This window comes from Haliotis cracherodii, unplaced genomic scaffold, assembly GCF_022045235.1.
Source record: "Haliotis cracherodii isolate W230 unplaced genomic scaffold, xgHalCrac1.p SCAF_6, whole genome shotgun sequence".
NCBI lineage: Eukaryota > Metazoa > Mollusca > Gastropoda > Lepetellida > Haliotidae > Haliotis > Haliotis cracherodii.
In genome coordinates this window covers 55,135,899-55,150,045 of record NW_027266319.1, presented here as the reverse complement: position 1 = coordinate 55,150,045, position 14,147 = coordinate 55,135,899, and the positions used below count along the sequence as shown (strand labels likewise).

Sequence of the window (14,147 nt, the reverse complement as noted above, 5' to 3'; positions counted from 1 at the left end):
CTTCTGGGTAAATAGTGTCCTGTGTGAGATAGTCTCCCGAGAAGACTGTTTCGAGTAGGTAGTCTACTGGATAGATAGTTTTTAGAGTAGATGGTATCCAGGGTATTGAGTCTCCTGGAAAGATAATGTCCTGGGTAGTGTCTTGGGTAGATAGTCTCCTGGATAGATAGTTATTAGAGTATATAGTGTCCTGAGTAGGTAGTCTAATGGGTATATAGTCTCCTGGAAAGATTATGTCCTGGGTAGTGTCTTGGGTAGACAGTCTCCTGGATAGATAGTTATTAGGGTAGATAGTGTCCTGAGTAGGTAGTCTCCAGGGTATATAGTCTCCTGGAAAGATTATGTCCTGGGTAGTGTCTTGGGTAGATAGTCTCCTGGATAGATAGTTATTAGAGTATATAGTGTCCTGAGTAGGTAGTCTAATGGGTATATAGTCTCCTGGAAAGATTATGTCCTGGGTAGTGTCTTGGGTAGATAGTCTCCTGGATAGATAGTTATTAGAGTATATAGTGTCCTGAGTAGGTAGTCTCCAGGGTATATAGTCTCCTGGAAAGATTATGTCCTGGGTAGTGTCTTGGGTAGAGATCATATTTGGATTCAAAAGAACCATCATGGGGTTAATGCATTTAGAAAAAGAATCCTCTAGGTGTTCTGTGATCTTGCATTACAGAAGAATCATGAAAGGAGTCTGTGATTTTGCCTTACATAAGAGTCCTATATATCCTATTGAGATTAAAAATAACCATTATAGGGTAAGTGTGCTAAGCATTAAAGAAGAATTCTGTAGTGATTCCGCACTATGTATTACAGAAGAATCATGTAGTGATTCCGCATTCTGTATTACAAAAGAATTCTATCGGGATCCCGCTCTCTGTATTACAGAAGAATTCTGTAGTGATTCCGTACTTTGTATTACAGAAGAATTCTTTAGTGATTCCGCACTCTGTATTACAGAAGAATCATGTAGTGATTCCGCACTATGTATTACAGAAGAATCATGTAGTGATTCCGCACTCTGTATTACAGAAGAATTCTGTCGGGATCCCGCTCTCTGTATTACAGAAGAATTCTGTAGAGATTCCGCACTCTGTATTACAGATGAATCCTGTAACGATTACATGCTCTTGTACTTCTAAAGAACCCTTATCGGGTTACCGTGCTCTTGTTTTGCAGAAGAATCCAAGAGGGTTCATGTGATCTTATATGAGGCGAACCCTCCGGGTATTGGTACAATCAAATTATTATTCGGTGTAATTATTCTGACATGAAAGAATGCAAGTGATTTCCTGCAATCGACCTCGATTATGAATAACAAAGGGAGCATGTACGTGTTTGCCGATAAGTCGGCTCACATTATGCATCAACACAGTTGTCAGGGACCGTTATCCGGGCGAACACAACAAATAGCCAATTTTATTTAATTCCTGGAGAGAGGTCCAGTCTACTGGGAAGGGGGGCTTGATCAACTATAACATTTATGAAATATATCTCAAGCCATTAATAACAACATATTAAATACCTAAATATTATACTTCTACCTTAGTTAGTTGTGTTTGATATACATCGCCAATGACAAGTATTTATAGGTTGAGCAAAATAATTCATTTCTAATATTAACTTCCCTATTTAAACTTAAACTCGTCTAAAAGGCGACACAAAAGGGTTCTGTACAGGGTTGGCTGTACAAGACGGTCAGCTGACAGCTTCAGAGGTAGGTACATTGTACTCGTGTAGAGGCGATTGAGGGGAGACTTGATAATCACTTCCAACCTAGAAGTGATTGAGTCTCAGGTAATAGTTTTGGATTTATGTGAGCAGTGCTTGTAAATGTAATCACCTCTTGTAAAACACGGAGGAAGCTGAAATTAGAACGTCATACATGTGTAGAGAAAGTTCGGTTTTACAAACACAATGCAAGTGTGTTCTGTGTCTGATGAGATGACGTGATGCCCACTACCCTCCCCACCATCTTGGTCCCTCATAGTAAACTGCCTGGCAAAATGGGGTATACACCCATGTTTGATGGTGGCTAAATATGACACAAATACGAAATAGATATTCTATTGTCTTGTATTTGATATGGGAATCTTAGTTGTGTTTTGGACGTAAAGTTTCAAAACTGTTTTCAGCCTTGTAAACTGTTCATAACGTTTGTAATTTTCGGTTAAATCCAATTTTCAAGTATATACTTTCTTTTGCCCGGCAGTTTGAACCTTCACCACATCCTCTAGGTTTTACGGTCTCAAGTAGACGTGGCGTTGTCCTCTACCCCTACGTTCTACAGTCTCTAGTAGACGTTGCGTTGTTCTCTACACATAGATTCTACAGTCTCTACTAGGCGTCGCGTTGTCCTCTACCCTTGGGTTCTACAGTCTCTAGAAGACGTGGCGATGTCCACTACAAATAGGTTCGCATTCTACAGTCTCCAGTAGAAGAGGCGTTGTTCTCTACCCCTACGTTCTACAGTCTCCAGTAGACGTGGCGTTGTCCATTACACATAGGTGCAACAGTCTCCAGGAGACGTGATGTTGTTCTCTACCCCTTTGGTTCTATCGTCTCCAGTAGACGTGATGTTGTCCTCTACACTTTAGGTTCTACAGTCTCTGGTAGACGTGGCGTTGTTCTCTACACATAGGTTCTGCAGTCTCTGGTAGACGTGGTATTGTCCACTACACATAGGTTCAACAGTCTCCAGTAGACGTGATGTTGTTCTCTAACCCTAGGTTCTACAGTCTCCAGTAGACACGGCGTTGTCCACTTCCCCTAGGTTCTCCAGTCTCCAGTAGACATGCCGTTGTCCTCTACACTTAAGGTTCTACAGCCCCCAGTAGGCATGGCTATTTCCACTACACATAGATTCTACAATCTCTATGATAAGTGGCGTTGTCCTCGACACTTTAGGACTTGTGGTATTGTCCATAACACATAGGTTCTACAGTCTTCCGCAGACGTGATGTTGCCCGCCTCCCCTAGGTTCTACATTCTCCAGTAGACGTGGCGTTGTCCTCTACCCCTAGGTTCTACAGTCTCCGGTAGTCGTAATGTTGTCCACTATACATCGGTTCTACAGTCTCCAGTAGACGTGGCGTTGTCCTCTTCCCCTGGGTTCTACAGTCTCCAGTAGACGTGGATGTTATCCACAAACCCAAGGCCCTACAGTCTCCATTATCCTTCCCAACTCCACATTTCCTCTGTTTTCTGCAAGCAATAATGAGTGAATGCCTGGAGGAATCGAACATGTTGATTTCAGATTCCCAATCAACAAGAACGATGAAGTCTACCGTGGCTGCCATTCTGATTATCGCGCTCTGTGCTGTCATTCCCTTTGCAGCAACAGGTACGTACGCCTTTTGTTTGCTGATATGTCTCCACAAGAGACATGTGATTAAATTATGACGCCATGATTAAAGAGTACAAAGCGCAGACTTCAAACATCGCTTTGTTTGACTGCTGGCTCAAACTTTATAACCCACAGTGAAACCTCGTTAATCAGGGTTATTACATTCCGGGCTATCGAATCCCTGTTGCGAAGTAATGTTCCTCATAGATTCTACTCTAATGAAGGCAAAGAATATCAGATAATTCTTTCATATTACTTGAGGTAATGTGTCATGACAAGAAAGATTAATTATTGTAATATGAAAGAATCGGTTGTTCTCTGACTTCCTTTGACTAAGACGTTCCCAACATGTTCCCAACAAGAACACTGTAAATATGTTCTCGTCAGTTTCAATCTGTTCAAATGCGAGTAGTTCCCAATAGCTTCTAAAGAGTACTATCTTCTCTGTGTATCCTTTTGCTTCAAATAAAATCGGTAAAAATGTCATCATTTTCAAACTTGCATGATCAAACTTGCAGAATTTGTTATAAACGACTTACTTAAATCCTTCAGCAAATTCTACGGTGGCTACTGACTCAACGACTGTCACAATGTCTACGACCACCGGGGTAAGACCTTCATATTTTTCCACACCAACGTTTTCACCAATATACGTCTGTACTGACAACTGATGTTATCACCAATAAACGTCTGTACTGACAACTGAAGTTATCATCAATACACGTCTGTACTGACATCTGAAGTTATCATCAATATACATCTGTATTGACAACTGACGTTATCATCAATACACGTCTGTACCGACAACTGAAGTTATCATCAATATACATCTGTATTGACAACTGATGTTATCGTCAATATACGTCTGTACTGACAACTGAAGTTATCATCAATATACATCTGTACTGACAACTGATGTTATCATCAATATATGTCTATACTGGCAACTGATGTTATCATAAATATACTTCTATGCTGAAACTGACGTTATCATCAATATACGTCTGTACTGACAACTGATGTTATCATCAATATATATCTGTACTGACAACTGATGTTATTATCAATATACGTCTGTACTGACAACTGATGTTATCATCAATATACATCTGTACTGACAAGTGACGTTATCATCAATATACATCTGTACTGACAACTGATGTTATCATCAATATATGTCTATACTTGCAACTGATGTTATCATCAATATACATCTGTACTGACAAGTGACGTTATCATCAATATACATCTGTACTGACAAGTGACGTTATCATCAATACACGTCTGTACTGACAACTGTTATCATCAACAAACGTCTGTGCTGACAACTGATGTTATTATCAATATACGTTTGTACTGACAACTGTCATCATCAATATACGTCTGTTCTAACAGCTGACGTTATCATCAATATGTCTGTACTGACAACTGAAGTTATCATCAATATACGTCTGTTCTAACAACTGACGTTATCATCAATATACGTCTGTACTGACAACTGAAGTTATCATCAATATACGTCTGTTCTAACAACTGACGTTATCATCAATATACGTCTGTACTGACAACTGACATTCTTACCAATATACGTCTGTACTGACAACTGATGTTATCATTAATGTACGTCTGTACTAACAACTGACGTTATCATCAATATACGTCTGTACTGACAACTGACGTTAAGGTTCATACACGGCTGTACTGACAACTAATGTTTACTCAAACACACAACTATACAGGTGACTACTGTTTGCTCAATACACTACTATAAACTCAACTACTGTTTTCTCAATACACTACTATACACTCAACTACTGTTTTCTCAATACACTACTATACACTCAACTACTGTTTGCTCTATACACTACTATAAACTCAACTACTGTTTTCTCAATACACTACTATACACTCAACTACTGTTTTCTCAATACACTACTATACACTCAACTACTGTTTGCTCAATACACTACTATACACTCAACTACTGTTTGCTTAATACACTACTATACACTCAACTACTGTTTGCTCTATACACTACTATACACTCAACTACTGTTTGCTTAATACACTACTATACACTCAACTACTGTTTGCTCAATACACTACTATACACTCAACTACTGTTTTCTCAATACACTACTATACACTCAACTACTGTTTGCTCTATACACTACTATACACTCAACTACTGTTTGCTTAATACACTACTATACACTCAACTACTGTTTGCTCAATACACTACTATACACTCAACTACTGTTTGCTTAATACACTACTATACACTCAACTACTGTTTGCTTAATACACTACTATACACTCAACTACTGTTTGCTTAATACACTACTATACACTCAACAACTGTTTGCTCAATACACTACTATACAGACAACTACTGTTTGCTCTATACACTACTATACAGACAACTACTGTTTTCTCAATACACTACTATACAGACAACTACTGTTTACTCCAATACACTACTGCACACACACCTGTACTACTGATTACTCCAATAGACTACCATATTGACAACTACTGTTTACTCCAATACACTCCCATATTGGCATCTTCTGTTTATTCAAATACACTACCATGCACACAACTAGAATTTGCTTAATATACAACTCTACAAACAACTTCTGTTTAATCTATACACTACTATACACACAACTACTGTTTGCTCAATACACTACTATACACTCAACTACTGTTTGCTCTAATACACTACTATACAGACAACTTCTGTTTGCTCAATACACTACTATACAGACATATTTCTCAAGCACACTTGTCTTACTGACAACTGCTAATCATTAATACAGCACATGGTATTTATTGCTTGCACAAAAGAAAATACTTTTGTACCAGATGGATTTCACAATTGAATATAAACAAAGGAAAATAAATGTGTTGTGATTATTACAGCTATGGGTACTAAACAACATTCATAAAAAAAATATTAAAATCTTTAGGGACCGTTTAAGTGCTATCTGTTTCTGTACATTACATGAAGATCACAAGGATTCACATGTGGACAGAACATAAAGTCGCCATTGATTAGTTGGGGTATTGTTTATTTCATGACATGATTATTTTGGTACAGAAAAGTAAATATAAGTTTGGTAAAGTTTTACGAAATTGCAGATTAAACTGTGATTCACTTTCGATATGTCCTCAATAATAATGAAGTTGAAATAATACGCCCTATGCTATCTGATCTGTCAACATTGACTATTAGAATAGCTACTGTTCACAATCACAGTGGCCCTAGAAGAGGTCTGATACTTTATTGGAATGTATTTCAGGTTTATTTTTTCACTCACTCACTCGACATTTCATGTTATAGTGTGGCGCCAGCAACGTCGTCTTCCTCATAACGTGCGTCGTGGGGGTCTACGGTGGGTGGATGGCGCTGAAACTAGCCCTGTAGCAGAACACAACGACCGACATCTCTGTGGTGAAGTGGATACAGATATGAACTTCAAGTACAAGACTTGTCTTTCTTCAACTGATGCGCATCACCATTCGTCACCTCTCGCATCTTTCCGTAATCATGGCATCGTGTCCCGGAATGACCCGAGTGGTCATGAATGGTCCCCATATCACGTCTTTCAGGGGAAATCAATTCCAGAACTATTGAATATTGACATTTTGAGAAATTTGACTATAAGTAACATGTTGTTTTGAGAATGCTCTAAAATCCATTTTATGTATCTGTGTACATTTTTTACGACCATCAATCACTGTTTCTATGTGAATACCGTTTCAGCATATCACCTGGTAAAAAACTTGTTCTTTCTTGTATTTTACATCATATCTGTGTCCACTGTATTCCCCGATTATTTTGTTATCTTCTGTCTGTTATTTCACCGATCGTATACACTTTCATAAGTAAACCAACGACGCCATTTTTATCTCGGGACGGTATCTCCATCATGTTCCTGCAGTAGCGGGATGCCATGATGTACTCCTCCATCTGTTTACACACTTCAGTCTTTGGCTATGACTTGGTCTCTTTGATTGATCAGCTAACAACAAATCCACTGTATGTTTCTTCACAGGAATCGGTAGTTCTGATTATGATTAAAATATATTTTTACTATGAAACACCTCGCTTTTACACATAAACACACCAGTGCCACGAGTGATACGAGTAATAGGCACTCCTTGTGTTAATATAGAGAGATAGGGGGATGCTTGATTGTGAAATACCATTCGACTTTATTATCATGATCAGAACTTCCTGGGTTTTCCTTTTTAATAAAGATATTGTGTGCATCTAAAGATCGGTGGTTGTTGTGTATCATTAAGTCCAATATTTCGTTTCTTTGTTTGTTCTTTAATGCCGCACTCCGCAATATTCCAGCTTTTATTTGGTGGTCTGTAAATAATCGAGTCTGGACAAGTCAATTCAGTGATTGATATCATGAGCATCGATCCATGCAATTGGGATCGATGACATGCATCAACCAACTCAGCGAGCCTGACCACCCGATCCCGTTAGTCGCCTCTTACGACAAGCATAGGGTGGTCTTGTGGTCCTGAACTTCTTTTAAAAGTATTCTACAGAGTGCTGTTCAGAATTTAGTTCCAAACTAAATGGTATACATGTATTGTGTGCTGACCTAATTGATTGGGTTGTGAGCCGATTCGGATGGTCCTTAATTGGTTTGAGTAGTCTTTTGGCTGGTATGTTTATCATCCTCATCACAAAGAGCGGACAGGTGGAAGAAATTTTAAAACAATAGAAAATAAATAAAATGATTTTTGTTGAGTACACAATTGATATGGTGTTTGTTGTTTAACCACCACCTTATTATACATCTGATGACATTTTGTATGCGCATTTCCATCCACGATAACATGTGGTTTTGGTTGTTAAAGTAACATTATGAACTGTGGCTAGAATTGGTCACCTCCAAATGCACAATAAGCAGGTGCTCCTCATCGGATGTTCCTTTGGATGCAATTGTGCTTTCATGTCTAAACAGAAACGACTTACCTACCTCTCCAGAAGAGATGGACTTGACTTGAGGTGACATTATTTCACAGCCCTTGACTCTGTGATGTAATTTTTTATATGCTTCATAATACTACAAGTATTCACATAGGTTTTTCTTCACTCACATGATACACTAGTAAAATGCTCGGACGAAAGTGCAGTATATCTACAATTTTGAGCGAAACTATGTCAATTTTAATTGCAATCTGACTTTGGGGTTGGGTTGGTGTCACTAGAGGAATTAGCTTTCAATATATCATTTGTTTTATTGTTAGGGATCGACTTACCACAGAACTCAGTGAATAATGCACATCATTAAAAAGACAATGTAAAAAGGCGTTCATATGATATTTTACATGACCGTGTTGAAGAACTATATTAGATCCTGATTTTGAAAAGAGATCAAAATGGCAGCCTTCTTGAAATTCATGATGGCCATCATAGATGTTCATAGAAAAACTTGAAACATCATTTTTCTTTATCATTTCATTATTTGTGTGTTTTTAAGCATTGTTGCAATAATCCCACTCATCCACTACATTATTATAATCTACCACCAATCTCAATAAGCAATTTTCGTCAAAATTGGTTTTAGGGGGGTGGGGTAACATTGTATACAATATCTCAGCCTCTTTTTAATATATTTTCATTTTGTTTTCTGTATAGGATAGCACCATGGTTTATGCAGACTTTGATATGCAGTTATAGTGTTTTTATTGCCAAAATCCAATGGAATTAGTGTTTTATCTACTCACAAGAAACAAACTGCTTGCCAAATTCATATAACCAAACATTTAACCTCTCATCAAAGACATAATTTGGATAGTTTAATGACTTGATAAAAATGTTACAGCCAATTTTATCAAATTATGCATTTTTCCTTCAATTTAAGCAATTTTGACCCCGTGAAAATTCACGCACACACTTGCAAGCTTACTACCAAATGAAAATTGTGTACAGACACCTTTTTTATGCAATAGAAAAGGTTTAAGTATATAGGAAAATGTGGGAACAAAAATCTAAACTAAGGCTTCTTTTCTGCTGGTGACCAACTGACCAGATCGTGTGGTCAGGCTCGCTGGCGTGGTTGGTGCATATCATCCTATCCCAACTGCATGGATTGATGCTCCTTTCACAATAACCAAATCAGTTCGCCTGTGTAATACTGCCCTACAGTGACACCATGGCACTACCGCCCCCATTCCGATCATGGTCAAGAATTGTTGCCCTGGCATATCGCTCGCCGCTACGTCGCCAACAACGTTTTCTGTCATCTGTAAATCGGAGACAAAACCTTGATGCGTCTGTAAACCATGCTGTTGTCTAGCCAACCCAAATCTTTGCCACCGAAGGTAAGTTATTAGGGTCACTATTCTGACAGGACGCCTTGCTTTCAGGACCCGTGAAGATCTGTGGTAGAATAGGTCTTCAGTAACCCATGATTGCCGTAAAAGGCGACTATGCCTGTCGTATGAGGTGAATAACGGGATCAGGTGGTCAGACTCGCTGATTTGGTTGATGCATGTCATCGTATTCCAATTGCGTGGCTCGATGCTCATGATGTCAATAACTGGATTGTCTGGTTCAGACTCGATTATTTACAGACCGCCGTCATATATCTGGAATATTGCTAAGTTCGGCGTTAAAAAACAAACAAACGAACAAAGCATTAGTATACAATCAGCTGCTTAATTCTTGCCTTCACTGTACGTTTGGATGCATTAATAATTATATTGTATATGTATCATAGCATTTGATGTCTATAGCCTCTTATCGCTTGGCTGAATCTACATTGAAACGTTGCTAAATGCAGTAAACCAGTTGATTTCAATAAAGTTGTATGTTTACTTATTTACTCACCAACTTCGAGAATGCCAAAAATGAAACACTACAGTTTGAGCTGAGGAAAATATTATTATTTATTTCATATTTTTTAATGTTATATTCCAAGAACAGACACACATTAAAGAACATACCACATGATATTTCAACCTACAGCAAGCATTACATATTCAGGTAAATGTGAATAAAGTATAATAATAATGATAATAATAATAATAATAATAACAACAATAACAACAGGGTGTGATAACTGATGGTAATACAACGAATATATAATATATATGTAATTATATGTAGTTATATGTATGTTTATTTATTATTTTTATATTCCCTGTGATTTAATCGAAAACCTATCGACCTCAGAAATAGTTTACATAAAAAGGTACATGCGTCCCAGTGAAAATATTGACGCCTTCTCTTGCGTCCATTGACAGTTTCGATTATGAGAAGAAAACATCACCGGATTAGGTAACTGTTTTCGGATCCTACAATTTTTATTTACAATTTCTGACCAAACGACACACCGAGATACATTTTCAACCAGACAAATATTAAAATATTGGATTTTCAGTGACAGACCACAATACAAACACAAATTAGTCAGTTTCTAAAAATATCCTGCGTACGAAATCCTCATTAACTGTGACTAAATCCTCACATGGGACATATAAACCAAAGAGAGGCACCTCTCAGAATAGAAAAAAATAATTCTCATGAGCTACATGTATGATAAAATTATTATGTTCTCTAGACTGCTCAATAAAGTTTCCCCACACATTCGAAATTTCTAAACTTCTTAAAACAAATAATGCTAAAATATGGTTGAGTACTATATACATTGCACAACTAAACAATGAAAGTATAAGACACATGCTATGCTGAGACCTATGACGAGGGTCACTCGGTATCATCAGGAGGGGCGTCAGGTTCTTCTCTCTTGTGTGTAGCACCTCCAAGTTTGTTGTACGTGTGTTCCACTTCATCGGCAGACGGTTTCTCTCCGAGCTTGGTGTAGGTGTCACCTGGTTTCTTAAACAAGATTTCGGAAGGCTCCGAATCTCCATGTCTTGTATCAACATCCGTGTTCCCTAATCGGTAATAGGTATTATTTGTATCAGTCGTAGTTGCAGCCCCATCAACTCCAAGTTTCTTGTAAGTGTCTGCAGGTTCCTCGAGGACAAAGTAATCCAAAGATGGCGCTCCAGTGTCCGTTACTTCAGAATTGCCAGCCTCAGTAGTGTCCCCCAGCCTGTTGTACTCACTGTTGACACCAGTCGTAATAGCAGTAGCACCATGCCCTAGTCTGTTATAGTTGTCTTCAGATTCCCCCAGGACGAAATAATCTGCACCTGATCCGTTGTTCCCAGTGTGCCGGAGGCGAGCTTTGTCAGGGTTAGTGTCTCCCAACCTGTCGTAGGTATGCTTAGCATCTGCTTTGGTCAAAGTAGCATCTCCCAGTGAGTTATATTCTCCGTCAGGTTTGTCAGCAGCATGCTGTGGTTTACGTCTTCCCTGTGGGTTCATTCCATGACTTGCTGTTGTCACAGGACCCCCTCCTGCTGCCCCGGTGATGTCATCTGTAATTTCAGTGTAGTCTCCCTGGTCGCCAGACTCTGAGATGATCGCATACTCGCCAGTATCAGATCCTACTGAAGTCTTAACTACGTCAGGGACAGTGGAAGACTTTTCATTTGCTCCTTTGTTTTTGTCTTGTGAGTCGCTGGTGTGACCCTAAGGATAGAGGTATAACCCAATTAACTACTTACTTATAGTTTTCATAGCAAGTTCCAAAAAAAATAAATTCATCCATTGTGAAAGAATAGAAAAAGAACCCACTGGCAATTTACAGTAAATGTTGTTCTTGAGAAAAACTGAATCAGAAGGTGAATATGTGAAGCAATTCATCTTTGGGAAGAGCGTAAAGATTAAAAGTTTTGAACTTTCCACATTTAAAGAAAACTTGTATGAGGATTATAACTGTACTGAATCTGGACGTACTGGGCCCAGGTATGCGTGAGTCTCTGTCATCTGTTCTCCGGAACTTTCTTGATGTCTGTGCAAAGAATTACTTCAGGTAATTAAATGCAGTCAAATTACAATATGTACTAGCATTCATTTATAAGGGAAGTTGGTGGTGCACCTATTTTGGTACCCGCGAAGATCCGGGTTAGAACTGGTCTTCAGCAACCCATGCTTGTCGTAAGATGCTACTAGCGGGATCGGGTGGTCAGGCTCACTGACCTGGTTGATGCATGTCATCGTATCCAAATCGGGTAGATCCATGCTCATGATGTCAATCACTAGATTGTCTTGTCCAGACTGGATTATTTACAGACCTTTGTCATACAGCAGGAATATTGCTGAGTGCGGCGTTAATAAGCGAACAGACAAAGCTATATTGGTCGTGATAACCTGATCCTTATATCAGTCCCTTTGAACTTGTTTAGGGGTCCAATTTATACAACACCCTCTACCAAGAATGAAGACAGTAATTCCAGAATGATAACAGTTACACCCATCGTCTACACGAAAACCTGTCAATTCCTGCAGCTGCATTCCTTCTGTTGGAACATGATCAATTGTTGACGTAGCAGGTTGTCATATAAGCACCTGTGTGAGCTCATGCGTCCATACCTTCTACGTTTGCGACACACACGCCACAGCAATACGACGACAGCAGTGATGATGACTCCGCCGATGAGACCTCCAACCACTCCTCCGACCAATGTTCCTGTCTTTTGCGAGGCTCCAGGCTTGTTTGTCGAGGCACCATGCTGATTGCCACCTTTACAAAACGTCAGGTTTGCTCTTATTTAAGGGATGATGGAATCTTTTTATTTTTAAAGCAAATTAACTATCTTGTCATTACATCGATAATTTCAAAAGATTAAAAGTATCGATATGATGTCTCTACAGCGAAGTTCACAACCGTATTATAAGGGTAATATACAGGAGTGAGCTTTGTCAAGAACAAGAAATGAAACACTTGTTAACTCAAGTTGTGTGTTGTAGGGTTGTCGTGCTGGCAGCAACTAGAAGATCTAATGTTCTGTTTCGGATACTGCCCTCAGTTATCCTTGATTAACAATGGTTAATTCAGGTTGACACTAATCAACCCTGGTTGCCTGAAATAAGGTTAACTTGGTTGACTCAAGTCACTCAATTTTTCATACTGAATCACACCTACTTTTTAATGGATTACATAAGGTTGAATTAATGTACTAACATAGCAATATTATGACATCCTGAACCCGATATTTCCTGGCAACAAACCAAAATTCTCCATACCCACATCAATCACTGGGAAAAAGGAAATTTCAAAACTATTGAAATACAAAAAAGAAGCCCTGTGGATACCTCAAGTGTCCAATAGGTACAATTATAACCTGGCGATGCATATTCGGGAGCAAATGTGTGAGTTCTTTATTGCAAAAGGACAATTTTAAGTCATACTTAGATCAAATAAAGACAGAACATTAGTGCCAGATTGCGAATATCACCTTATCACTAGTCAAAATACATATACTCACAGTTAAAGTGTAGGATGCTGCAAGAGACGTATGAGAGTTAATAATCAAAACATTTTTAATATGTAAGTATACGTTGTGGTGTGTGTGTGTGTGTGTGGGGGGGGGGGGGGGGGACTGTCCATATAGAAAAATAAATTGACCCCGACATTTTCTTTTAAAAGATCTGGTTTTGCTAGTGTAGCTGAAAAACTATCTGGTCTGTCTGAATACATATTCATCAGTTTTTTAAAAGATTACTTACCTTTGCTTCAATTGGGTGTCTGATGTGCAACAAGATAGCCCACTATTTGTACATGTACAGGGTTTATCTGAAAATAAAATATGTATTTCTTCAAGCCAATATAACAATAATAAAATTAAATATTCTCTATATATATATATGAGAGAGAATATTTAAATTTGTTTTGGGGCTTATATGCATATTACATATGTG

General features: G+C 38.4%; 2 protein-coding genes across 2 annotated transcripts in view; one reads left to right on the top strand and one right to left on the bottom strand.

The window, feature by feature from the left end:
• Positions 1-611: 611 nt before the first annotated feature.
• On the top strand, positions 612-7,611 carry LOC139446513 (uncharacterized). Its single transcript, XM_071227819.1, has 5 exons — positions 612-616; positions 1,650-1,711; positions 3,251-3,337; positions 3,893-3,948; positions 6,687-7,611. Exons 1-5 carry the CDS (start codon positions 612-614, stop codon positions 6,768-6,770), a joined length of 294 nt encoding a protein of 97 aa, XP_071083920.1. The 3' UTR covers positions 6,771-7,611.
• A 2,893-nt stretch (positions 7,612-10,504) lies between these two features.
• LOC139445771 (uncharacterized) overlaps positions 10,505-14,147 on the bottom strand; it is a 107,030-nt gene continuing 103,387 nt past the window's right edge. The window contains exons 8-12 of the mRNA XM_071226984.1: positions 13,956-14,022; positions 13,715-13,731; positions 12,819-12,969; positions 12,183-12,237; positions 10,505-11,915 (exon numbers count right to left, since the gene is read on the bottom strand). Coding sequence (XP_071083085.1) covers positions 11,082-11,915; positions 12,183-12,237; positions 12,819-12,969; positions 13,715-13,731; positions 13,956-14,022 — 1,124 coding nt within the window. The 3' untranslated portion in view covers positions 10,505-11,081. The remainder of the gene's footprint in view (positions 11,916-12,182; positions 12,238-12,818; positions 12,970-13,714; positions 13,732-13,955; positions 14,023-14,147) is intronic.

Excerpts from the sequence above, each read along its gene's own strand:
- LOC139446513 (XM_071227819.1), top strand. Across the intron at positions 1,712-3,250 it reads GTCAGCTGACAGCTTCAGAG|ATTCCCAATCAACAAGAACG; the intron begins GTAGGTACATTG and ends TGTTGATTTCAG. Across the intron at positions 3,338-3,892 it reads CATTCCCTTTGCAGCAACAG|CAAATTCTACGGTGGCTACT; the intron begins GTACGTACGCCT and ends TAAATCCTTCAG.